Genomic DNA, 25424 nt, shown 5'->3' on the forward strand with positions numbered 1-25424 from the left:
TTTCGGAAATGTCAAGTAGATTCAAAAACGAAGTCTCCAGATTATCATCTCGCGATGGAGCAGTGTTAACATATGCCCTTTTCGAACTATTGCTGTATCATTCCTATCTTAAGATTTTCGTCACATTCACTTAATCAATGATTAACAATTAACGAACTCTACTTCTCAGAATCAATTTGTCTATCGATGGATTTGGTGTTTAAAATGTAATTTTGACAGGACCCATTGTCTTTTTCCCGTTAGCAACCCTTGCACCAGTTTCCGTCTCAGCTGTTTCCCGCATTGCTAGAGTGATGTCAGAATAGGAGAGGCCACTAGAAGAGCGAAGAGATACTTGCCTTACATTAGACCCAATAATAGTTCCAAGCATGCATTCCCTGGAGCTCGAATGCCACTGGAGTTATTACGGAGACACCCACAAGACTAGCCAAAATCTTCCCTCAAAAAAACGATGTCCTGCTCGGTCGAGGTACGAATTATCCGCCATTTCATCTTACGTACTTTTCGATAACTGGTCTGAACATGCATGCAGTTCGGACTCTACGCTGTTGATTTCGGCTTCTTGAATGAAACAAAACGTCAGACGAATTCACACGTGCTCCCTTTGTGCTGTTCGACAGGTGGGAGAAATAACCAGCATCCCGGGAACGACAAACTTCGTCTTATGGCAAAGCACTGCACTCGCGTGTACCACGTCGCGCAAAAGAAGCAGAAGGCGGCGATCGCGAAACTTCTCGTAAAACAAATACACAACCTTTGTCCGTCGGGACGGTAAGCATTCGCCAAGCAATTGTGACCATTCCATGGAAAAAGAAAAATACGTGGCGCACTTCGTTTCTCACTAATCAATTTTTGCCTGCTATTAGCTTTCTAAAGCAGGAATATAGGGAATGGCGAATAGTTTCGGAGAGCGTAGCTCGAGAAAAGGCATGCCAGTGCCTTCGCGACGCTATTGCGGTTATGAGAAACGAAGTGGTAAGTTCACCACTAAGCAAGTATTGCCAAAGCCACAGCAAAATTCGTGCTCCTCTTGAGGACAAGACTTATCTAGTAAAAGAGGGGCATTTTCACACAAATGGAGGGGCCGCGCTTTCTATGACTACGAAGCCACTAAATTGTGTCGCTGACAGTAAGTACCCGGATTGCCTAGCTCCTACCCCCGTTTGTTTGGAGCAGGGAAATGGACCTAGCATGCCATTTCGTGCCGTTCCAGCCCCCCAGCTGTATCAGGCGACAAAGACGAGTTTCATGGACACTCAACTATCAAATTACAAGAATCATCAGGAAACAGTGAAATGGTCTCGTTCTATGGAACTTCGAACAATTGCGGGCTCTCCAATAACAGGCAAAGTAAACAGCCGAAACCGTGCAACAAAGGAATTGCGCGCATCGCTCTCGAACCACATTCCGCCACCCTCCAACCCGTCCAATACATTTTGCTCCAACAAATTCCAGAATATAGAGCCGATCCCTCTCAGTCCACGCTCCAACTGCTGTGCCAGTCACTTTCCCAAGTCCTCGGATACTCCAAATTACGAAAGGTATACCGGAGAAGCTGGCACCTGCGCTTACACAGTATTGGACACGACTGTTTTTGATGTAGAACGGCTTCCGGCCTATCTAGATCCCCACAAGTCGTCATATTTCTACCGAAAATAAAGGGTATTGCCGACAAGAATCGAATTCAGCTCGCCCAATTTGTTCGCTTCGAATATTTTCACCACCTTTAAGGATTTTTGAAAAGCATTCGGACGTTGATTGTTCCACTACATTTTTACCACGTTCTGAGACAATCGTTTCCGAATGCAGCTAGGACAGACGCCGTCCTGAGGTATTTCCATCATATTCTAGCGAATTGAGTTGACCAAACTGTGTTTGGCAAAAGAAAAAACCCCCCATAGGTCTAGCAATAGATAGATGTTACTTATTCGTTGGGGGCACGTGAAAGTATCGCTCTCCTTCGTAAGTTTCCAGCCGCAGGTTGGCAATTAAATCGTGATCAGCAAAGGCCTTTTGCACATCCTTCATCCCCTCCAGAACAAACTCGCGTGTACGTTCCGCCTTGCCTGTCGACGGGTGCATTCGCAAGTGTATACCGATGAGCAGTGATGGGTTAGACAATTACAAAAATTGTTCTCGAAACAAAGCTTTCACAGCTTCTTACGCCGATTTTAAGTGATTTAACGCACCGTAAGCCCGAATATCAACGTAAACATCTTCTTGGAATGATTCGTCGGTCCAGTCTTCGCAGCGAAACAGCATCAGTTTCGTCGTGTCGGGTTTGGTGCCCCAGACATCACACAAACGCGACTGTAGGGATGCCAACGGAACTGCCTTTGTTAAGTTGTTTCGGGCAAAGAGTTTTACGAGAGGCATTGTTCACGAAGATACAAGGCTGCCGTTGAAGGACCAATGAAGCTTTGATTTCAACCGGAACACTGGTAGATGGATCCGCTTGACTGTGGAACAGGAAACGCTGAAATGACAAAGGGTGCACAAGTCCCTGGTCAAGAACTTCAATTGTCGCGCTGCAGTCAAACGTCATCAGTGGCTGTCCTGAACATATATAAATATATCCCAGGACATTTTGATTGTTCCAGAAAGTGAGAGTCAGCAGCAGCGCACAGACAGACCCATGCTTATTTATGATAGGTGCGAGAGACTCAAACGAACTACGGGTACCAAGTGTGTTACAAGCCGTGCAGAATCATCCAACCCACCAAAGCACGATACCGGGAGGAGCAACACTCTGCCCACCGGACTCTTTCATCGGCTCCATTGTGTTTGGCTTTGCTTTATCATGAACGCTCTCCGACTGTTGCGCGGCGCGTGTCGTCCGGCTTTGGCCTCACGATTTCGTATCGTCGCTCCCCGAACTGTACCGGTCCGTTTCTTCTCCGACGCCTCGTCGACGCAATCCAAACCCATCATCCCGGGTATCGGAAAAGGCAAGACATCCACGGGAATCGTACGTACGGCTGGAGTGTCAACGCTGCATCTTCCCAATAGAATAGCTGTGACCCTACGGAAATCTTACTCTTTGTACCGTATTTGCAACACTAAACCGCCACAGGTCGGATTGAAGGTGGAACCCGACTGGTACAACGTAATGCTCAATCGCTTCCAAGCTCTTCTCGATAAAATGGAAGCCTCGGATATGCCCGAAACGGCACAATACCGCATCGACGTCACCAAGTGGTGCAATTTCGTAATCAGGGCTGTCAAATCGAATCCTGAAGACCCCGAAGCTGTTGAGGAAACGGTGCAAATGGGGCAAGTAGAAGAGCTGATTGAGATGGCGGAAGACGAAATGATTGCTTTGGATACTTATCTGCGAACACGTATGTGGGAGTTAGTGGAAGCGACCAATACAGTCTATGATTTTGAACATGACCCCATGAAGGACCCCATGGGTAAAGACGGAGACCCCGATCTCGCGGAAGCAATTCGCCGTGGGGTGGACGCCATGAAAACCCAGAAAGAAAATTAAGATCATTTCCAACACCCATAGCAAATTTGCAGCATGTTTTTAACACTATTGATTGACATTGGCCTACTCTAAGGAGGATAATCGCCTCGTAGATTCGAAACGAATGCCATCGTAGGAAGACGGCTTTCACAGCCAAAAATCACTGTTTTTTTTTGACACCCGAAGGAGTTTCCAATCCAAACCTATCTGTGCGTAATGAAAGTTTGGTCAGCTTCTGCCTCAACCTTGTTAAGACGACTTTAGCAATATTTCCAAAACGTTGCCACTTCTTGTCCCCCTTTCGGCATGCTGCAGTGACGAGGTGTCGGGTTTGCCCTACTTATGGTGGAGCGTGTTTTGCCAATTTGTCACTATCAGTCGCGATCGACAGGATTACGTACTTTTGGATCCTTCTTGTCCGACGAACGAGACTTGCATTGACTAAGAGTGGTCCTCTGGTCAGTCTATGCTTCTTGGCGTGGTAGATTGCCAGTGAGAAGCATTGCCCCGAGAAGTAAAGGGCGCAGTGACAAGTGCAAATGGACATCGTTAACTTGAGATTTTGCTGAATTTGGAAAGGGTACCCTATCTTGTGCGGTGGGATGAAAACCGTGCAGAAAACAAATGGACCGCCGTGAAAGTCGGTTGTCGACACTTAATTGCTACGTCTCAAGAACTTGAGGATCGCCCCTCAGGATTGTCAACCGCCCTCTTTGTAGCAAATTTACTTGTGCTTAAATTACAGCTCACGACGAAACCACTTATCTCATTCGCTTAGTGTACCGTCTGCAAACAAATCCACTTACAATTCCATGTATCGATTCAAGTTTTGACTTCGAGATGCCCACATAGAATCAATTGTACCGTCAACGTCGATATTGAGTCCTTGCCCCCGAAACCAGGACGCCTTCTGCTGGGAATGGCTTTTTTTGCCGTTACCTGCCAATTTTGCTTGCTGGGCGTCCGCGTGGTCGTCTAGTGCTCGCAAATAGGCAGTCGCGTTGCTTTCGTGGACCAAGTTGACTACCCCGTGCGTTGCCAAAACATCGCCTGTCTGCATTAATAGGTTGCGCATGTCCAAAAATAACGCTTTAACATACGGATGGTCCTTCCAGGATTGTACAGGCGGTTCCCCTGCTTCTGCTCGTTTAGCCGCTGCCTTTGATTGACGACTCATACTCAGCTGGTAGCCTTCCTTGAATTTGACATTCATCCACGGTAGACTTAACCAGGAACTAAACACACTCATTCCAGTCGGTTGGTATGTCCAGGGATCCATCCGATCAATCGACAAGAATCCAACGAGAATCATACGAAGCCCCTGTGAAATGTGGTAGCCTTCGTGATTGATAAGTGCCGAGTGCGTAAGAAGCTGGCCTACTCGCGTCGGCTGCACGTGGGCAAAGGGTGTTTTGAGGATGCGATTCCAGAATCGAGTTCCACCTCCTCGAAATTCGTCATTTAAGAGAATGTTAATGGAAATGTCACCGTCATCTGTGTGGTTGGTCAAATGCGCTCGCTTTCCAGCGTCGTAACGCACCACGAACATGTCGTTGGCGCGGATGGATGTGACCGGGATACCAAAGATACGGGCCAGTTGCGGGGCCAACCTCCTGTCCAACAAATTTTGTAGGTAAGTGCGGTCCTCAACAGTGAAGTGGTCGGTGACGATATTCAGATCCGTAGTGGGGTAATTGTAGTGCCGTGTTTTTTGCCAACCGATCGGCTCCTGCAGAAGTCCTTCTAGCGAACGGTTCGAATGACGTTCCAGTATTGGGGACGACTCGCTAACAGGAATCGGTGGAGCAATGAGTGCCGACTCGTAGGAGCGCTGGGCGGCACGCTGTGACATGTCAATAATATATTGACATTCCTCTTTTGTGAAGACCGGAGATTGAAAGACCATTCTGGATGTGTAGTAGTTGTTGGGAGACAGCTTCATGAGCATCAGAAAGAGAGTTAAAATGCATCCGATGGCCGACGTCCAAGTCGCTCGCAACCGCTTCCTAGTCTTTCCTTGCAAGGGATCGCTTCCTTCTCCTACAGTCCGTGTTTCCACCGCGACAGTGCCGTCTCTACGAGTCTTTTTGAGCACGATGATCTTTTTCGCCGCTTCCGGTGCGGGAGAAGCCAAGAGGGTAGGCATAACAAAGATCCATGCGAATGCGGCTGCGACCATCCACAGAGTGAGTCTAAACCGCTCTTGCTCGTAGTTCGGCAGAACCGCTTGTAGAAACTTTTCCCCAGCAAAGTCAGTCGACGACATTAGGATAGCGGAACTTTCAACAGGAAGTAAGCGTTCTGGTGGGACCTACGTGAACATTGATGATGAAACTCAACGTTGCAGCATGAATGTACAAAACTGTAACTGGGATTGATTCTCGGTGGAAGTGTCACGCCGCGACGGGAACCGCACAAGGAAAATGACCGTCACAGTGAGCGAGATTCATTGGGGAATCTTAAACAATTCCGGGTGTGTTGGAATGAGAGCAAAAAGACCTTTAGGTATCCCGAAACAAACACAGTTAGATAGATAACATAAATACTCTATTGATAGGCTCCTCCCTAGCTCCGAAATAGTTTCTAGCTCATAAACAGTACCCACAGCGTTCCATTTCATCTTTCTTATCAACCCATACATTCATGTATTCAATCTAGATGTTCTTACAGCGGTACATGTCAAAATTCACTTTGAAGGGATCACCCATCGGACACGCGCAAACTATTCCCACCTTCAGCACGGGAGCTGAACTGAACAGCCCCTGTCTTGTTTGGATCCACTTTTTGCCCTCGATCGAATAAAACGTTTCAATGGCGTCTCCGAGGCGCTTGATGGCGAACCAGATTCCCACTTTCTCGGAATTTTCAGGAAGCGGAGCAAGTGACCAATCTGTGTAGTCTCGAGTGATGCAGGTGGAATGATTCATTTGATCGTTGAAACATTCCATGCCGCTCATTATCCAATTCTCTTCATCTTGCCGAATCATTAGACCGGCCTTGTCGTACATTTTTTCGAAGCCGCCTGAAATTTTGCACACCACTTCGAAATCGCCGGCAATCTTGTGCCAATAAAAAGGTGCGTTGTCCATAATGAAATTGTGCCGCGTTTTTCGCCAGCAGTCGGTTTTTTCGGGGACGCGTACGTTGATTCGGGCACCTTCAATTTTGACCTTTTTCGGCTTATTCATCCATGCCTTGAAAGGGTCCTTCCAATTCGTGCCGTCCGGGTTGAGTGCTGCGACTGGTATTTCTAGCTTCTCCACGGTGCCGAGTTCCACCGAAGGTGCCTTTTCTTTGTTTTTCTTTTTTACTTCCTTGTTCTTTCGCTTTTGAGTCTCATTGTCACTGTTATCTTCTTTTGTCACCTTTGTCTTTTTGCTTTTGCTCTCAGTCTCCTTTTTCTTTTTGGAGTCCTTGTCCTTTTTCTTCTTTTCTTTGTCTTTTTCCTTATTTTTCTTTTTTTTCAACTTTTTGTCTCCGGCGTTTGGGGCTTCACTATCATCGTCGCTTTCGTCGTCAATTTTTGACTTTGAATTTGTCTTTGCTAACCACTGGCTCGACTCCTTATCGCTGGGAAGGTCACGTGTCTTGAATTTGCTAAAGCTTTTGCTCATTCCGAGACTCTCGTCTTCGGTCTCTTCATCGCTGCTGTCCAAGAATGCGGAAGGGCTCCCTTTCTTCGTTTGCTTCAAAGAATTTGAGGAGGGTTCTTCTGCAGCATCGCTGTCACTGTCCGTGTCGCTCAAGACCAACTTGTCTTTTTGTGATCCTAGCGTCGATAGACTTTCTTGGTTGTTGCGTACTTTGTGCTTTACAAAAGACTTGTTCATACCCAACCGGTCATCGTCAGCCTCGTCGCCACTCTTGTCATTCAGATACGCGGTTGGGTCTTTCTTCTCGCGTTCTAGTTCTCCAGCGATATCGCCAATCGACTCCTCGTCGGCAGACACTTCTTCTACATCTTTGACTGCTGCATTTTTTGTGGCTTTTGCTTTCAATTGACGCGCAGCTTCAATTATGTCAGCATCTTCACTTTCCAACATTTTCTGATGCTCCTCACGTCGTTTTCGACGGTCTTCCTTCTTTTGGGCATTTGCCCGCAACTCCTTTTCCAGTTTGAGACGCTTTGCTTCCGCTATCCACTGTGCCAGGTCGTGGTCTTCATCACTACTATCACTTTCGCTGTTCTCTTGGACCTCTTCGACGATCTTTTCGGCAAAGTCAGTCCAGGCATCCGCGACGTCTGCCTCGCGCTTTTTAATTTCTTCGGCAATTTCCGATGGAATTGCAGGCTTGTCCTGCGCTGCAGCCTCGTACTCGATCCACTGCTTTTTAAGATCTTCATAGCGAGTCATTTTGTCGGCTTCTTCTCGAAGCTTCTCCTTCTTACTTCGCTTTGCCTCCTCCTTGTTCTCGCTACCCTGCATGAGGGTATGATCAACAGGCTCGGGTCGGAGTTGTTCAATAGCGGTAAGGTAGCGATCTTTCATGGCTGTAAAGCCAGTTACTTGCATATCCTCTGGACTGTCTCCTGAATCTCTAGCGAACTGGTTCAATATATCGAGAACATGTTCCTTGGCTTTGGATTCTTCCTCGTCTTTGACTTCCTTCGGTTTATCGTCATCAAAGGACGATCCACGGAATGATCCGGGGCGAAGACTGAGGTCCGCGTCGGGGCGATATCCACCACGGCGGACCGATGTTCCGTAAACGTCACTCATATCCGGCTCGGCACCATCGAATGAGTTACCTCGCATCATTCCGGGTCGGAGCGAGCTCACCATTGAAGAACGGTGCGAAGATTCCAAAGCGTTATCATCGTCATCGACGTGTGCAGAGGACTCAAAATCAAACAGCAGCGACTCGGAGAGTCTCCCAGGGTTGATGACGACTTTTGTTATTGGTGTCTTGGATGGCGTGGTCATAAATTTTTGGATGTCTGTCTTGTCGGGTTCAAGGGCTCCGACTGGCTTTTCTTCTCTCCTAGGCATGTCTTTTTTCTTCTTGCATTCCTCCTGATACATGGCAAGTCGTTCCCGCACGCCTGCGGCCGCAATTTCCTCCGTTCCATGGTTCATGGTACGGTCGAACAGAAAGACCTCAACTGTGCTATAGCTTTTCCGAACGCAGGTTGTGTGACAAAAAAGGGAAAAGCTTCCCACGATGACCCGACAAGAGAGGATGGCCCGGTATGGGTTGCAAGTCCCTTGGGTGCGACGAATTTGTTCACGTCAACAGCCTACTTTCTTCGTTTTACATCGGAAGTACGGTTGTTGGACCCTTTATTGACATCGAGCTATTTATTAGTGGGACAAATATGCTTTTATTGGAAGCATAGAAAATCCTCCTAAACAGACATTATGACCAAAACATTTACCTTAAAGTTGTATTTTTCTTCTATGTAATATTCCGGTGAAAACAGGTATTATATCAATTTGACATTACTGTTAGAGGATGGTCGATTTTGCTTCCATTAGGATGGATTTTTCAGCTCTACAGCTTTTAGGTTAAAGCTGTATGACTGTGAGGAAATTCCCGCTGAAGACACCCGGATATCATGAGAAAGAACTTTGGGTAGACTGTGAGTGAAACTCTCTATCAATAATGAGAGCAATATCCAGTATATCCCATTCAACGAAAGTCTCATACCAATCTCCTGCGTCTGTGTGAAGTCCATGCATTCGCATTCATCACTTTGCCGTATGCAGCACTTACACTCATGAATACCTGTCGTTTTCTTTCCGTCGTTGTGCTTTTGGGGACCTTCTTTCTCTTTCGAAAGGTTCAAGGTGGCGTGCCCGCACCGCCCAACTACTTCGATGATCAGCTTGTCGATCACGTCGCTTCCAGCCACCGCCACGGTCATGAGCGCTGGTCCCAACGCTTTTATCTCTCGCACGAATATTTTAAAGGTCCCGGCTCTCCTATTTTCGTCATTATGGGCGGCGAGGGAGCCATCGAACCGTCTACAGGTTTCATGTATCCCTTCATTCTGCAATTGGCCCAAACTTTTGGAGCCATGGTCCTGCAACCGGAACACCGCTTTTACGGACAGTCACAGCCCGTAACACCGGCCGAGATTGAGAGGGCGCGTGACGACGGAAAGCCGGATCCCCGACTCAAGCTACTCACGGTGGAACAAGCCTTGCACGATGCAGTGCGGTTGATACATTTCGTCCGGGATCGTGTACGGTGCAGTCGGGATCGCTTCTCACCCCGTTATTGTCCCGTTATTACCGTCGGTGGATCGTATCCCGGATTCTTATCCGCCATGGCGCGTCTGCGCTTTCCAGGAGTTGTGGATATGGCGTACGCCGCGAGTGCACCAATGAAGTTCTACGCTCAGCAGGTGGATCAGTACGCCTACTACAATCACATTGGTACTGTCGCGGAGCAAGCATTCACCGGATGTTCCCAGGACGTGCGGCGCGCGTTGGACGATTTTCGGACGGTCTACGAATCGGGCCAATCCAAAATCAACGAGACAGCGATTGGCATCTGCTCCGGCACGGTCCCAGCATATATTAAGGATCCCGCAACCTTCGTACAAGAGGTGCTCATGATGGTCGGTTACACCTTTGCCAATCATAACATGGCGTTTTATCCACCTTCGAACCAAACGCACTTAGGGCGGGCCTGTCAAACGTTTGCATCGCCTTCCTTATCGACACTCGATCAACTCAAAACGTTCCTCGTCGCATCGCTGGCACCTCGTTCCACCGAGAATCAACCGGACGAAGAAACGTGCTTTGACATGCGAAAGCAATTGCCATCGGGACGCAACGCCACCATCAGTGCTGGCGATTGGAGCGGTGTAGGCACGGGAGCATCGGGCGAAAGTTGGGACTTTCAGACCTGCACGTCACTCGTGGAATCGATCGGCTTTGCGGGTGGTGACGGTAACCAAGATGCGTATGGTATCAGCATGTTTCCCCGTCGCGACTGGAACATTTCCTGGTTGACCTCTCACTGTCAACAGCGCTTTGGCGACGCGGTGACGCCGATGCCAAACACCCTGGTAAACGCCTGGAACTTTGACGACCTTGTCGCGGCCGGGGCGACCCGGATTGTTTTTACGAACGGTGCCTTGGACGGTTGGTCCGTCTCGGGAATCTCCCATGACTTGTCGGACACGCTGTTAGCGTTGACCTTCCCGAATGGCGCGCACCACAGTGACCTGGCCGGTCACTTTCCGTCCGTGGAGACCGACACGGTCGATATATGTGGAGGGACAGGCAAAAGTGCAAACAATTCTGGCCACCTGGCTGGCCGGCTTGCCGAGTGCGCGCACCGACCATAACTCACCAGCAGCTAATATTTCTACAAAATTACAGTAATTGCCCCTTCCATAGCATTGTGAGGATTGCATAAAAACCAGTGGACTCAAGTGATGCAGTTGTCTTTGTATTATTGGCTGAAAGTTAGGTGGTTGCGGTTGTCCGGCGCCATCGGAAGTTGCCACGATCGGGTGCTGCAGTGGCGGCAGTTACGACGGACGTTTCTTTGCGTGATTGTCGCCCATTCGATGATGGTTGGTACGCACGCAATCTTTCGTGCGAGGACACGAATATTTTAACAATGGGAGAACGGCACATGTGACAGGTTCGTAATTTTCGTGCGCAAAACTCACAGGCGTTATCGTGCCCGCAGGGTAGCAAAGTGCAGGACCGTCGGCTGTCCCGGGAGTCCGATCGCTCCGATATAAATTCGCAGCAAATATCGCAAGCCAGCGCAGGCCTTTCGACGTCGACGTGCTCGGGGAAGTCCGTGTTTCTTCGGTTGACGTTGTCGGTTTCTTTCAAGGTAAGAATTGAATCTTCCGACCACTCACTATCGTCCGAGAGTTCCAGTAAATCGGGTAGAGATGGTCGTCGACCGCTACGGGACGGTGTCTTGGTACAAGCGGTATCGCTGTAGCGTGGCGACGCGTTCGTTGCGGCCGTCCCGTTGTTGTTCTCGAGACAGCGTAACAATTGCCGGTAGACCGTTTTAGTTTGTGCGGCCAAGATTGGGCCGTGTGTATTCATGACGAGCAAGTCCAACAGAGAATGTCGGGTGGCGTAGGCGAGTCCCCCACGCGGCGGACGTTCCTGCTCGGGAAGCTTCAGTTTGACCAAGACGTGGTTGTGGTGTTGCAGTGTGTCGTGGAAGGCTCGGGCCACGATTAGTTCGTCGTCGGCGGCAGTTTGGATATCGTCCACGAGAGGAAAGCGAACGTCGAGTAGACGCAGATGCGTATTGTTCCGGAGCGATTTTGCCAAAGCGAGAGCCCCTTCCGTACGTAAGGGATTGTGTGCCAGGTACAGTGCATCCAGGGTTGCCCTGGACAATGAGCGTGCCAGCCGCACAGTAAAGGAGTCTGTCAGGCCACAATCGCGGAGATCCAATCGAGACAATGGGCAAGGATTATGGTTATGTAGAGCCCGATGTTGGTATTTCATGTAGCGACACAGTGCATCCACTCCTCTTTCCGCAAAAGGCTGTTTGCCCAATCGTAGCGAAACAAGTGAGGGTAGCCTGCGTTGTTGAAGGACGTCTCGTAGTAGAATTTCGAGGCCTTTGTCTCCAATACAATTTTGCGTGAGGTTCAGTTTGCGGAGTGGACAGGGTAGTATCGTCATCTCGGAAATGTCCAATCGCCCACTGGGTTGCGTTGGACTCGTGGAGGTCACCAGTGCGGCTCGTTGGCGCGAGGCCCGGGCCAGGGATCGACAGACGTCGGTGGTGAGCTTGTTGCGGGAAAGATCAAGTTCTACCAAGACGGGAGCATACAGTAAGCACCGTTCTAGAGCAAGCAACCAATCGTCGCTGACACTGAGACCGACGCGGACGAGTTGGAGTTTGCGGACGTAGTCGTTCGCCGCAATCCCTTCCAACAAGGCTTGCACGTACAAGGGTGGCAGTGGACGGTTGGCGATGCTGACAACTTGCACGTTGGGGTCGTTGGCACAGACAGCCTTGAGAATTTGCAGGAGCTTCTTTACGGCGGGATCTTCCGGTGGCGATGGCAATGATGAGGCGCACGACGCTGTCGTCGTTACTCCGATGGGCTTGGTCGTCGGCACGGTGACGCTGCGGGGAACGTGCGCACTTTCTGCGATCCCACTTGGACCTCTCCCGTCACGACCATTGCGCTCGTGTCTCTTCCTTTGAATCATTCTCATGTTGTTGTTGTTGTTGTTGTTGTTGTTGTTGTTGTTGTTGTTGTTGTTGTTGTTGTTGTTGTAGAAGTTACGAGACTTCCAAAGTGTCAATTATCAACGGTCAGCGTTGGTGAGGAAAAAGGAACGAAACGAATAATGAAGGAAGAATAGGAAAACGAGATCTCGGGGGATCAGTGACAAATTCCGTAGTATCGTTCGACGGTATCGATTGGTGGAACGATTCACGGGTACGGCGCCTTCCCGTTGCGGGATTCCGCAAATCTATCACACATACCCCCAACGAAACATCCGCGTTCCCCGAATCCCGCTGGGAAGCCAGGCTCGCGGCCGGGGCTTAGTCCTAACTCGGACGCCACTTCACTGACATATAAAGTTCTATTTATACACGTACCCAAAATCACCTTCTCCGGAAATTCCCATACTCTTTCCTAACCGCGAGATAGGTACCCCCTCCCTCCCCGCTTCGAGCTGTGCACTGTTAATGAACACTGACTGTAACTACATACCTACCTACCTACCTACCTCTTCACTCGAGGCCAGAGTCGACTCTACCTATCATAAGCCTATAGATCGCTGACACCGACCGGGCCACGCTACAATCTGTGCTCCGTTAGTCACTGCGGCACCAAATTGACTCCCAAAGCTTTGTTGGCTAACATAAGCGACACGGCCTTGACCTTTCTGACTCTTATCACAGTCGAGAACGGGACAGCTTGTCGATATCACACAGTAAAGGACAAGGGGTGATTCTACCCACCCGAGCCCTCCCCACTTCTTCTGCGGAAATGATTGACATTGCATACGATGGAACGAGAGATGGAGTGATTCCATTCCACTCGATTTGATTTAATTCACAGTCAATTCACACGACTATCTGACGAACCCTTGTGTTGGAAGCAAAGAATTCCGGTATATGTTTAGATTTGAAGACTCGGCCACAAGACCATCGAGTTGTCGAGACACATTCCCTCGTCTGTCCAGGCCGTGATTATAATTTCTTCAACGTCAGTACGTTGAGGAGATCAGCTCACTTTCCATTAAATCAACGTTACATGGGGGTTAATTGCCTTCTTTGCATGGGGCCACCGTAACGAAATAACTTTGCTGCATTCTTCGGGTTCCGAACAGGGCCGCCGTTTTGGCATCGATCGTTTCGGCTGAACGCACGGCCTAATACTTGGTGAGCTTTTCAATGCCACGGCCTGGGAACTCAGCAGAGTGGAAAGAAATTGATTCGTCAGTCCAGTCAGGTCTGGTGTTGTACAGGTGACTCGTCCGTCGCGGATGGATCGCTGGTCGAGTTTCAGCGCTGCTTCTGCCGAAAACACCAGCTTTGCTCGACTAATCTTAGGAAGAGGAACGCACCGTGACGAAGTAGGGATTTTGACAGTAAGTGCAGACTTTCCGACAAATATTTGACATCTTGGGACATAGGTCCATAGTTTCAACCATCTATTCCCAGATTTGCAATTTGAGCACCGTGGGTTTTGGGTAAGCGAGGTGGACCGAACCGGATCAGCGGCAAACCTCCCGCCGTCTTTCCGGCATCACGATGAAAGTGCGTGGCCTCCCAGGACGAAAATGTGATGCCGTTACCAATTGGCTTAGAACGGGCAACAGACTGGACCCACCGGCCTTACTCCATCAAAATGATATTGGCTCAAGAATAAATAAGGCTACTTTTGAAAAAAGACTGTCTTTTACTTATGAATTCATTTTTTCCCAAAAAAGCCAGGGAAACAGTTGTAGCCTTCGTATTATCTTTCTGCTTTATGCGCCATCTCGTAAACTGTCTATTCCTGTTGATGTGAACACTTTGTCGGTTTACAAATAGACGTCATTCTGCTCCAGTCTATTTCCAGGTGTCAAATCACATTGGCCCGCGAGGTGAGTTTCTTATCACCATTCCTCCTGCGGACAAATAGTCGCCACTAGCGAAATTTGATGCACTCTCGCAATATCTAGTGCACCATGACACAGTTCACGGAAGATTCGATCGAGGGGCGCTTACACGAACACACCGTCATGTCTTTTCCTTGAACTCTCCTCAACAGGCTCTACTGCTTCTGTTCCGTTACAGCGGCGTCACAGTTGCTCGTTTCCAACGACGGGCTGTATTGGCTGGAGAGATAGCCTGAACGCGATGGATACGTTTGGCTTCGCGAAGAAGGGCGCGATCAAGATCCCGGTCATTCGCCCCGAAGCGAACACCAAGACATTGACGGGCCCTGGCGACCAACGTCGTTGCGTCGGGATAAGTTATCTGTAGCGTTTCCATCAAGCGAGTTTCCACAAACATAATGCCTAATGTATTTCAGTGAGAAATAATGAACTCACAGTCAGTAGGATACCGAAGGCGATTGACAGTGAATGAATGGATACGGGAAGCAAGTTAGGTATGTCTTCGATCCATCAACGAGATTCGTTGGTGCAGCCGTTTTTGCATTTGTACCGGCTTTGTGATTAGGTGACCTGCTTGTCACATTTCGTTGATCGTGTCCCACGAGGACGAAAGTCTTTCTTCGCGAAGCGCAAAAGACCAGTCCAGAAAGTTCTGGAAGCTTTGACTGTGAGTAGTCGAACTAGCTTTCTTTCTGAGTCAGTCACGCTTCCATTGCTTACTGGTATGTCCTTGTTTGCTTCTTCGGATGCCGAAGCAAGCTGAAAAGCCTCGTCGTGCACAGTCGGTAAATTTGGGGGCAATTCCAATTTACATAAAGACGATTTAGAACGGTCAGACCTCCATCAGAAGAGAAACCCGGACTTGCTGTTATGGCGTGCTGCACTCGTCGTACAGTCTGTTCCTCACGACCAAAGTCATCTTGAAAGATGATTGACTTGTTTTATCTCAGCATTAGTACCCAGCTGTAGTCATTATGACTAGACTTTCAAACCTTTCTTGAATTGTTACCTGAAAGAAATAGAAAGTATAGGCTCTGATTGTCCTCATCTCGGAGCGCGTGCTTGGACTTATAGAAATCCAACGTATCCGACAGCCATGTTCAACAAAAAGACCGCTTTCGTGATATATCACGCGAGGCTTAAAGGAAACTTTGGATAGTGCCCTGGGCATGATTTCAGGAGTGGCTTCACAGTCAAACCGCTATACAGTTCCAACGCCGATCTACCACATTTTTCTCCCCGAAGACAAGTAGGTGAAAACGTGCTACCTGCCGAAGTAAAGCTACAATGAACGCTTTGCTTCGGAGTAGTCGCCTAAACGAAGACCATGGTACAAGCGATCCCCCGTCGAAGACTCGGAGTCTAAGGGAAGCGTTGTCCATTGGCAGCAGTAGTAGTCATCACGGCCGCCGTAATATTTTATCCTTTAGCCGGCATGGCAAGAAAGGCAAGGCATTTGATCAGTTCGAAGACAACAACGATGGCGATGATGACGATGCTGTGGGACTGATGGAGGAAAGTCATATAGAATTCGGTGAGGATTCCTTGGAAGGCACCACCGCCGACTGGCTGCAATGCGATTACAGATTGCAAAGCCGAGAAAACTTAGACAAGCGTCTCTTTCCTGACAATAACTTACCACAACAACTCGACTTTCCCGACAATATCAAGGTAGAGAAGAGATCAATCACAAAAAAAATCCTTAGACGGGTTCGTCGATCGAAAACAAACGGGGAGGCCGAATCTGATGATCCAGGCGAAGGAGAAAAGTCTTTGGAGACTACGTCTCCTGGTACAGAAGAAAAATGGGACCATTCACCCCGACGAAAGCTCTTCTTCAATCTAAGACCCAAGAACGCGAAGGCCATTCTTTTGGATTCATGTGGAAACTTCAGCTTTGATTTTTGCGAGGAAGATCTCGCCGGGCAGGATGATGCCGCTGACGAGCACGTCAGCGATTCGGAAAATGATGAATCCGACGAGAACTCCAACACCTATTCAGAAACTAGTGACACGGAGCACGATGATAGCAAAGATCGTCCGGGTTCTATTAGGGAGAGGCGAAATGCTACCGATGAAGCAGATCCTACCACCGATGTCAAAGGTACAATTATTTCGGGAAAGCCGAGTCTCGCCAAACAGCGTCGAAAGTCAACCCGATCCCGGAATGTCGACACTGAAAGGCAAGTAGTAAGCAATGAGATGCGAAGAAGTCGTCAAAGGCGCTTCAAAACGACGAGTACGACGGAGGGAAATCCTCGGAATTTGAAATCGGAAAACGAAAAAAAGAATGCGACTTTCGAGGGACCAGACGAAAATCTCGCTTTAGCGAGCGTTGAAACGCATTTGGCAAATGAGGAGGAATCGATCCATTCTTCAGACTTGTGTGGTGGCCGTCCAAGGACGCAAGGCTCCCGAAGATTTACACCAGTCCGATGCAAGCCAACCGGTGCGAATGATACTCGTCGGTCTAAGCCTGTTCGAGCTTCAACTCGCCGGCGTACGCTACCTCCAAAGCCTGACCGAGGCTTCCCCAGACCTGCTGCCGCAGACAACACTGGAGAAAATGGGGGCCTAAAGCAAAATGATTCTCGCGGCGTCACGGATGGAAACGTCAATTGGATTGGCGAGGGCGAAAAATCAGGTGAAGACAGGCATCTGGAACTTGACATTGTGGCGCTAACAACATCGGAGTAGGATTATACATCTGAACTCTGGTATTCACCATTGGATGCGAACTCGCGCATTTGACGACACCGAGAAATTATGTTTAATTCCGCGATTTTGCAACACAATATCATCACTTTTTTATCACCTTTGGTTGCTACAACCAGAAGTTTTGCAAAAAAGGTAGATTGTCAGGTGACCTCATTATCAATCGTAAAATTTAGCTTAATGGTATGAATGGACTTGGTTAGAATATCTATTTGCTAAAAGAGCATTGGACGGAGCTCAATTACACCTGCATCGATATGTCCAAAAATCACTCCCTATCCTGTTCACGTTCCTGTTTTCGTCTTCGTCGATTTTGAATTTCGTCACGAGCAATCAGAAAATCCGTGGCAATATCGCAATCCTGCACCTTGACCATTGATGATTTTTCTCCACGAGGGGCGGATCGTAGCTCAACTACATCGAACCAATAGCGCTTCTTGTTATAGTCGAATGCAATTGTCGAGCCTTGCGTCAGAGAGCTGTAATGCCGGAGCTCGGTCTCCAGAACGGCCTGTGGATTGGCAATTTCCTTGCCAAAATCGGATGAGTGAGGTCGAAGCTTGGCCAAAGAACCGGCAGGTACTGTCTCAAACAATTCCACTTCCACGATGTCTCGCGGTTTGACACCAAGTGCTCGCATCATCCACCACGGCAAAAAGATGTAACAGGCTGGTGCGCGAAAGTCCAAAGGTCCACCCACCACTTTGTCCAGTTGCGCCAAGGGTTTATGTGGAGTAATTATATCATCGTCCGAAAACTCGACCCGTTCACCAGTAACGCCGTCAATTCGCTTAACGGAAAACAACCAGGGAACTTCGGCGTGATTCAGCTGAATGGCTTGCCAAAAGTTTGCCGGGAGACTCATTTTATCCCCCGTCTGTACGTGTTTATGAGAAAACGAGCCCATCGGTGGATCGAACCTATCCGATAAAGGTAAACAGATCAAGCGACGATGACGAGTCGACTGTGCCTGTCCGTTGGAGGTCGCAATCCATTCGGCATTGTAGTCTTCCACTTGTTGTTCTAGCTCACTGAGCTCGTTAGCCTTTTGCCAGCGCGCGGACACAAACTTATTCAGCCCGTGTTTCAAAGAAATAGGAGGAGCCAAAAGCGAGCTGCGGCTAGTGGTACTGGCTCTAGTGGAGAGCGTCAGCTCTACCAGTAAAAGCAAGTACACGACTGCCAACTTTCTCACGGATAGTGATGTCCTTACATGACGTCGAACAGCCATGTTTTTGAGGTGCTTCGAATGTGCTATGCTCGCATCGGAAAGTAATGCTAGGAGGCTCTCACCATGGGAGGACCACCTCTAGTATTCTAGAGCGACTGTCGTAATGCAAGCGAATGCAAGCGAAATGTTCATTTTTCCCGAACACGTGGAAGTCTAAAAGCATGATCACCTAATGTAAGTAGTCCTCTGCACACACAAAAGATGTTATCTCAGTCGATGGCATCACGACAGACAAAAAAATGCAACGCGCGGAAGCTGGAATGAAAGCCACAATGTATTCTGTCGATGGTTCATACTAATAGCAGATGTTGGAACCACCGGTGTTTAGTTAACTGCTGGGACGGCAATGATGACATAAAGCTTTACTATCCAAGGTTAAGTTGGATTCTCTCATTGACTTGTAGAATACCTAGCACAAGTGTGCCAGTTGCGCGCAATGGAGTTACACCACTCCAATTCATCGACAAGATTCGTCACATTTTGTAACATCTTTTATCATGTGATCATGCCAAAGAGAACATGAGCATTTCTTTCTTTTTGGAAACCATCTTCCCTCGCTTCCAAGTCGAGTATTGTTAGGGGGGAGTCTCGGTGAAGAGCACGAAAACCCAAGAGCAAGTGAAAGGTCACACCAATGCTGACTCTGCGTATAGGTTCCTTTGGCATCTGTTTCGTCATTAAGTGCGACGCAGCACAATGTACGCGAACATAGCTTCAAGGGCGCAACAAATGACCCAAATAACCCGTAGGTGGCCTCCTTTCTGTACAGTCGAATCAGTCGGTCGATTAATCGGTGTCTCGGGGACCGCTAGACTGGTGGTCAAGATCATGTCAATGTCGGGATACTCTTCCAGAATCCATTGATTGCCACCAATCTCGTAGTCGTCTTGACTCGCCCCGTCCGTCGATCCGGGCGTTGGATTCGTAATGCGTGACACCACGTCCATACCTTGTACGATTCTTCCAAACGGACTAAAACCCTGTTCATCCAATCCTGCATTATCATCCAGGTTGATGAACATTTGGGAGGTCCGGGTACCCGGTCCAGCGGTAGCGTAGGAAACGTAGGATCGCAAATTGGACTGCAGAGTCGGATCGTCCGGGATTGTCGTATCCCAATGGGAGGTTTCGTTTGGTTCCGCGGCGATACCGAACTGGACGACGAAATCAGGGACTACCCGGAAGAACGCGGCGCAATTGTAGAAGTTGTCGAGCACTAGCTGGTAAAAGCGATCGGCTCCGATTCTGGAGTATTTCTCAAGCAAAAGAGAAAAAGGAAATAAACAGTCAGCTAGGATTCGGAACAGGATTCGACGAGATCATTTCGTACATTGCGTGTGACTCGACACTGGGGCGTTTCCCTTCCCACAGAATGCGGAATGTTTTAGACTTACGGACTCCACGCACGAATGACTTCTAGAACGATCGGCTCATCCGACACGGTGGAGGTAAAGGTAACCGTAAAGGCATCGGGTGCTGACGGGTCGGAATCCGGGAAGCGATTTTCTACGGTGTGAGCTCCCGCTCGACATTCCCGACGAGGATCCTGTGCCCAACAACTAACACGACAGTGATAGCAAGCTATCCATACAACTAGCGCTGTAACACGTGGTGTAGGCAACATGGCAACCCGATTACAGACTGAACACCACGCCACCGGTGCCGTCTTTGGTAGTCGAGTTGGACTGTGTACGACCGTCGTTCCCTTTGCGTACGGTGCGATCCGTTTCCTCATGGTCGCACAATCCTATCTCTGATTCTGTGAGTGCCGCGACGACACTACTAGGATACAATTGCGACATGCACACCGCCTACTTAACTATTTTCTTGACAAGGTTCAACGTGTCCCACCGATGGTTTTCAAAATCGAAACCTTGCGCTCCGATCGTTCCAACGTTGTTGCCAATCATTGACATCTCGATTGTCAAGATGAGGAGCACAATATGGCTTTTCCAGTTCGGCGGACTCTGTCTTGGTCTTGTCTGTGTCTCCTCGGTGGTAGCGAAACCTAGAATATGGGGAAGCCCGAACACTCGCCAGGGAATTCCCCTCCGTGGTGGTGATACCGATACCGATATTACTGTCAGTGAAATCAATCGACACGTTGCCGTCACCGATGGGGACAACACCACGCTGCCGGTACGGACACCTTCCCAAACTGCGTCCGATCCGACCCTCTCCAGCTACGTGGCGGTCTCTCTGCTAGTTATGGACAACGACACGGGTCCCTCGTCATCAAACTTATCGTCGGGTTGTATGCTCTTCCCTCGGCACACGGCGGACAGTGTAACGGAATACAATGATGACGTTCCGTACGAACCGTTCTGGTCCCAACGCTTGGCCTTTGACACTTCGAGCAACAACGAAAGTACGAATCTGGCTGCACTGTACGAAAGTGTAGCAGCGACGAGTGATATTGTACTTCTCGTTCTCCGATGGGACTCTCCCATCGATCCAATACTGGTCCAAGCCTTGCGAAAGGGCTGGCACCGACGCACCGTCCCCGATGCGGGTTTACCAAAAGCACAACTCTTGGTGATATGCACATCCTCCGGAGAATTTGACACTGTCGCAATGACAGCCTGGCGGGAACGAATGGCTTTGCATGATCTAGCCTCACTTAGTCCTAGTCTCTTGCAATCCATGGAACTCATTCTTCCGTCCGATACACCACGAATACTCCAACAAGCGATACGAGACGCCAACAGTGGTGTTACCGATTGGCTTGCACCCGAGGGGTTTCCACAACTGCTACAACAAGCGTACAACAATCTAGGAGGCTCCGTCCAATCTTTGTTTGCGGACGACGTCGGTATGCCGCGCATTCTATCCAACACCGCAATGCTGGAATCGTCCAGGCCGTCGTCAGGACACCCACCACCCGCTACGGACCGCCACGAACAAAGTGCTCCTTCGGTCCAGCAAATCAAAAGTCAAATAGACGGGCAGCTCCAAACTGCGTTGATTGCGGAGGCGTATCAAGAGCTCGAGGTCATTCAAACCGCTCAGGAGGAACACTTGTTGGATACCAACACCATACCGTTCGACTTCGGTGGAAAGTGTGGTCCTTTTCTGGAGCGATTACGCGACGGTCTCGAAGCGCTGCCGGACGAAGCTTCCCGCAGCACTGTCCAGCAGGAGGTCGGCGAGCGACTACGTGAACTCTTTCACCAGCAACTACAGGCCTGGCGTGATCATTACGGGCGGGTCTACGAAGCCTTATTGGATCGGCACGCTCCGGAAACGTGGTCGATGCACGCGTCCCACGTGACGCAAAGTTTTCGCAACGCTGCACAAGAAAGTGTTCCCGTCTTGGCTCGGGCGAACGAAGTCTTTCGGGATATGGATCTGGAGTACATCCCGGCGTTGCAGGGACTCGTGTCGGATATGATGGAGGCCACGACCTTGCGACAGTCGGAAGTGGAGGAGGACGGTGACGAAGAGAACGGGAACGATACGGACGTGGAGGCCCGACCAAAACGCGTTGCCCGGTGGTACGAGAAACTTGCGGCGCGGGCGCTCGTCTTGGGCGTCAATTACCTACAGGGCTGGCTGGCCTGGCAAGGCATTCAACGAGCCGCACTACAGCGGGAGCGGAACATGCCCAAATTTCCGCTCTTTTAAACCTACATGGATTCCATCCTCGCACGGACAGATGTGGCTAATTTTGGTAGAGTCGTGGAGTAGCATGTTATAAAACCAAGTACAGTTCCTACAAATATAGGTGCAACCGTGTGTGCACTCCTATAGCAAATCCCGAAAACTGTCGTAGGCGACCAGAAGTACGGCGCCGCCCACAGATCGGATAACGTTGGGTCCGAGACCGAGGAAAAAGCCACGAATTCCTTCCGTGCGCAAGACTACGGTAATACAGTGCCAACTGGACCGGTACCGCCGCGTCTCCATTGCTTGTCCTGCTTGCATCATCATACGGCGACGGACCGAATCAAAGGGATAGCTCAAGGTCCCGGCCGATAAGGAAATAGCCTGGGCGGCCCCGATTCGTTCACCCCAGGACAATTCGTTGGTGGAGAACGTGGGGGTGCGCGTGTTGTTGGATACGGATACGGGTACTACGGGTACCGTACCAGTGTTTCCTACTACCATGGCGGCTCGTTTTCGATGTTTGAGTTCGTTTTTGAGGGCATCGTAACCGCCGAGGAAGAGGACGCGATAAAAGATGCCTCCCGCCAGGGCAATCCCGTAGCCTTGAAACAGCCCCCCAACGCCGTCTGATCGCACAATACGGCGGAGAACGTCCAGGGCGCCCTGATACTGTCGCGATTCGTTTTTTCCCAGATCCATTGCGAGTCTCGTGCGCAGGAATTCAAAGGGGTACATGAGTGTCGTGGCCGTCCCTCCGGCCAATCCTCCCGAAATGAGACTGGACCAGAACTGCCGTTGACGGGTCAAACTCAGTTCGTCCGCCACGGTGGGGGCGTGTGTGGTGGTACGGTGAAGGATGGTTCGGGCGAGCAATGGTTGGACCGCGACCCGCTTGTAATAATCCATGCAGGTAAAGTTGACGGCTGCGGTTCCGGCAGTCCGCCAAACACTCGGCAGATTTCCCCGCCAGAACGATCGGAACCCCTGTGTTTGGTAGACTTCCCGTGCAACGTGCCAGGCCGATGGCGAGGCCAACGGTGTCGTCGTCGTCGTCGCTAGTGGTGCGGTTGCTACGGGAGGCGGGTATACACTGTGCCGTAGTTGTAGGAGGAGCTTGACGCGTTCGACGGGAGCCATGGCCGTCTTGGAAAAGGCACCCGCCGCGGCTCCCGCAACGGCTTCGCGCCATTGAGGTGTCGCTCGTGGTGTAGCGTGTGACGGCGGCGGATTCCCACGCGTCGTCGCACTGGAACTCATCGCGTGACGTGACGTGACTTTGATGGACTCTTCCGACGAATGTCGCGCTGTCTGTCTCCAACGATTCACGCACAACTACAAACTAAGCGCAATGTAGAACGGATGGCACCAACACAAATGAAAGGGTGTGACAAATGGGGTTTCGTTGGAGAGGAGAGATGACACAAGACGACACCGAAGGCAAGGATGATGGCAAAACATGCCGTGTGACGCCTGACTGCGATTTTACATCACAATTTATTCGAGTGGTCCGACGATTCGTTCCCGCTGCGGACGTCAAACTAACTGTAAAGCATGACTCACGTTTCTAACTTGCCACGTCATCGCTAGTTTCCTATTATGAATTCTGCTACCAATATGCTTGTCCTTTGCTTAACTGTAGTAATTCTCAGACACTTTCTGCACTCACCCACTGCGTCCAAAACATACATGAGGAGCGACCATGAAGTATATTTTGGTCCAGGCCGGAGGTTTGTCGCGTGCACGGTCTCTCGTTTCGCCCCTTTAGTAGTTGAGGCTGTACGTATAGAGTAGCTACTTTAGCGTTAGTAGCAATAATAGGGTGAACAGTTTTGCATTGCTGTTTGTGTTTATCACTGCCTCTCTTGTCCTTGGTTACAGCTAGTAGTTTGCCATACAGGCTGCGGCTTGTTGCATAGCAGGTTGCGAAGCTTCCAAGGTCAATGCCACTTCCATGACTAGAGGCGGTGACAAGCCCATGACTAGATGGAAGACCGCGTGCGACCAACCACCAATGGGATACCGCGTAAACAACCAGAACCCTATCATGCCCAGGCACAGTAGCTTTACAAAACAAAGCACGAGTCCACGGTGCAGAATCGGTATCAAGTAGGCCAGGATGGAAATAGTAATACGCATTTGGTTGCGACGGGGTTCCACCACCGGCATACACTGACGGTATACACAGTCGGCATTGAACAGCACGTTGGCTACCAAAAAGTCCCACGATCCGCTCGAGGCGTACGTCAATGCGGTTGAAGCTACGTGAATCATGATCTGATCCAGCCGACGGCTCCAGTGTGTGGTCCGTGCCAGACCGCTTAAACGGTGAGCATACCTCCAGTGGTACAGAATGGAAAAGGGGGCGTGTAGAGTTATTCCAAGTGCCACACAAACCACCGGGATGGGAGGTAAAGAAGGCATGTTATGCCACCACGAGGACGATGGAAGCAAACACTTGGTCAAGTCGATGTCATCAAACGAGTTAGCGGTGTACGGAGCCTCGTAATTCCGAATCCATGCGCCGGAAAGTAGATAGAACATACAAAAGCAGGGACTCGGGAGCATGGTCAAGGCATTCCAGCGTTCTTGTGTTGCTGTCATCTGGCGTTGAGCTGAGTAGGTCTCCAGATCGCCGACTTCTGGGAGGATCCGCGATCGACGACGGAGAAGAACGGATTTCCGTAATTCCTCTACGGTGGGACTTTCAATGAGCAGGTGCGTATCATCATTGTCTTCCGATGAAGCCAAACTCTCTTCCGACGCCAAGTCAACGTCGTCGTAACCGAAGAAATTCTCGGAAGCACTGGTATTGGCAACATTGCGGGTATCGGTATCGGCATTGCACCTGGCTTTCTGCAAGATTTCGAGAGAGACTCTGTCAATGTCGATGCCGCTGCTTTCGATGCCTTGCTCCATTGCCACTAGTTCCAACACATCCCGATGCGCTTTACTTTGTCGAGTCACAGTTGCAGCGGGCGAGGGCAAAAGCGATTGGGGGCGAGAATACCATCCGAACAAAGTAGACCAGAGAGGGGAGGAACGAGCCTCAAAAGTCTCGCTACCAACTCGATCGATCGCGTTGCTCGTGTACGAAAGTCTTTGGTTCGTCCAGCTTCCCGTGTCTACCGGATGTTCCCATCCGTTAGCAGGACTACCGATAGTCGAAGTCGTGGTAGCATCCGGAACCGACAAACTACTGCTGCTGGGTCGTGCTTTTCGACGATCCAACGATTGTCCCTTCATTTAGCTACCTTGTTTCTTCCCTCGGAATGGCGTAGAACCGAAACAAGACCTAGACTGTATGTTGACAAAGACTACAGCACAGTCAAAAAAAGAT

The 25424-nt window shown here is 49.8% G+C and overlaps 11 protein-coding genes across 11 annotated transcripts; 5 read left to right on the forward strand and 6 right to left on the reverse strand.

Annotated features, from left to right (window-relative positions):
• Positions 1-451: 451 nt before the first annotated feature.
• PHATRDRAFT_39996 (predicted protein) lies at positions 452-1659 on the forward strand (the record flags this gene model as incomplete). Its single annotated transcript, XM_002183859.1, has 4 exons — positions 452-469; positions 533-771; positions 867-1129; positions 1151-1659. The coding sequence occupies 4 exons, from the start codon at positions 452-454 to the stop codon at positions 1657-1659; spliced, it is 1029 nt and encodes a 342-aa protein (XP_002183895.1).
• A 1138-nt stretch (positions 1660-2797) lies between these two features.
• Positions 2798-3490, forward strand: PHATRDRAFT_49313 (predicted protein; the record flags this gene model as incomplete). Its single annotated transcript, XM_002183860.1, has 2 exons — positions 2798-2968; positions 3074-3490. Exons 1-2 carry the CDS (start codon positions 2801-2803, stop codon positions 3488-3490), a joined length of 585 nt encoding a protein of 194 aa, XP_002183896.1. The 5' UTR covers positions 2798-2800.
• Positions 3491-3580: 90 nt separating this feature from the next.
• Positions 3581-5820, reverse strand: PHATRDRAFT_49314 (predicted protein). Its single transcript, XM_002183982.1, has one exon. The coding sequence runs from the start codon at positions 5733-5735 to the stop codon at positions 4272-4274; it is 1464 nt and encodes a 487-aa protein (XP_002184018.1). The 5' UTR covers positions 5736-5820; the 3' UTR covers positions 3581-4271.
• Positions 5821-6123: 303 nt separating this feature from the next.
• Positions 6124-6660, reverse strand: PHATRDRAFT_15801 (predicted protein; the record flags this gene model as incomplete). Its single annotated transcript, XM_002183983.1, has 1 exon — positions 6124-6660. A coding segment is annotated over one exon (537 nt), but the record flags the coding sequence as incomplete, so codon positions are not given.
• Positions 6661-9111: 2451 nt separating this feature from the next.
• On the forward strand, positions 9112-11391 carry PHATRDRAFT_49316 (predicted protein). Its single transcript, XM_002183861.1, has one exon. The coding sequence runs from the start codon at positions 9189-9191 to the stop codon at positions 10767-10769; it is 1581 nt and encodes a 526-aa protein (XP_002183897.1). The 5' UTR covers positions 9112-9188; the 3' UTR covers positions 10770-11391.
• Positions 11392-15583: 4192 nt separating this feature from the next.
• Positions 15584-17409, forward strand: PHATRDRAFT_49318 (predicted protein). The gene has a single exon (XM_002183862.1). It carries the CDS (start codon positions 15823-15825, stop codon positions 17230-17232), a length of 1410 nt encoding a protein of 469 aa, XP_002183898.1. The 5' UTR covers positions 15584-15822; the 3' UTR covers positions 17233-17409.
• sUfd1 (predicted protein) lies at positions 17393-18510 on the reverse strand. Its single transcript, XM_002183984.1, has one exon. It carries the CDS (start codon positions 18479-18481, stop codon positions 17519-17521), a length of 963 nt encoding a protein of 320 aa, XP_002184020.1. The 5' UTR covers positions 18482-18510; the 3' UTR covers positions 17393-17518.
• Positions 18511-19154: 644 nt separating this feature from the next.
• Positions 19155-20216, reverse strand: PHATRDRAFT_49320 (predicted protein; the record flags this gene model as incomplete). The annotated part of the gene is made up of 2 exons (XM_002183985.1): positions 19155-19726; positions 19876-20216. The coding sequence occupies 2 exons, from the start codon at positions 20214-20216 to the stop codon at positions 19159-19161; spliced, it is 909 nt and encodes a 302-aa protein (XP_002184021.1). The 3' UTR covers positions 19155-19158.
• Positions 20217-20406: 190 nt separating this feature from the next.
• PHATRDRAFT_49321 (predicted protein) lies at positions 20407-22105 on the forward strand (the record flags this gene model as incomplete). The annotated part of the gene is made up of 1 exon (XM_002183863.1): positions 20407-22105. Exon 1 carries the CDS (start codon positions 20411-20413, stop codon positions 22103-22105), a length of 1695 nt encoding a protein of 564 aa, XP_002183899.1. The 5' UTR covers positions 20407-20410.
• A 120-nt stretch (positions 22106-22225) lies between these two features.
• On the reverse strand, positions 22226-23263 carry PHATRDRAFT_15797 (predicted protein; the record flags this gene model as incomplete). Its single annotated transcript, XM_002183986.1, has 3 exons — positions 22226-22468; positions 22559-22876; positions 22913-23263. Coding segments are annotated over 3 exons (912 nt in total), but the record flags the coding sequence as incomplete, so codon positions are not given.
• Positions 23264-23965: 702 nt separating this feature from the next.
• PHATRDRAFT_49323 (predicted protein) lies at positions 23966-25330 on the reverse strand (the record flags this gene model as incomplete). Its single annotated transcript, XM_002183987.1, has 1 exon — positions 23966-25330. One exon carries the CDS (start codon positions 25328-25330, stop codon positions 23966-23968), a length of 1365 nt encoding a protein of 454 aa, XP_002184023.1.
• Positions 25331-25424: the final 94 nt, after the last annotated feature.

This window comes from Phaeodactylum tricornutum, chromosome 21, assembly GCF_000150955.2.
Source record: "Phaeodactylum tricornutum CCAP 1055/1 chromosome 21, whole genome shotgun sequence".
NCBI classification, from domain to species: Eukaryota; Bacillariophyta; class Bacillariophyceae; order Surirellales; family Neidiaceae; genus Phaeodactylum; species Phaeodactylum tricornutum.

What these genes read in the sequence shown, in the direction of transcription:
- PHATRDRAFT_49314 (XM_002183982.1), bottom strand. Translation starts at nt 5,735, where the DNA reads ATGTCGTCGACTGACTTTGCTGGGGAAAAGTTTCTACAAGCGGTTCTG.
- PHATRDRAFT_49316 (XM_002183861.1), top strand. Translation starts at nt 9,189, where the DNA reads ATGAATACCTGTCGTTTTCTTTCCGTCGTTGTGCTTTTGGGGACCTTC.
- PHATRDRAFT_49318 (XM_002183862.1), top strand. Translation starts at nt 15,823, where the DNA reads ATGAACGCTTTGCTTCGGAGTAGTCGCCTAAACGAAGACCATGGTACA.
- sUfd1 (XM_002183984.1), bottom strand. Translation starts at nt 18,481, where the DNA reads ATGGCTGTTCGACGTCATGTAAGGACATCACTATCCGTGAGAAAGTTG.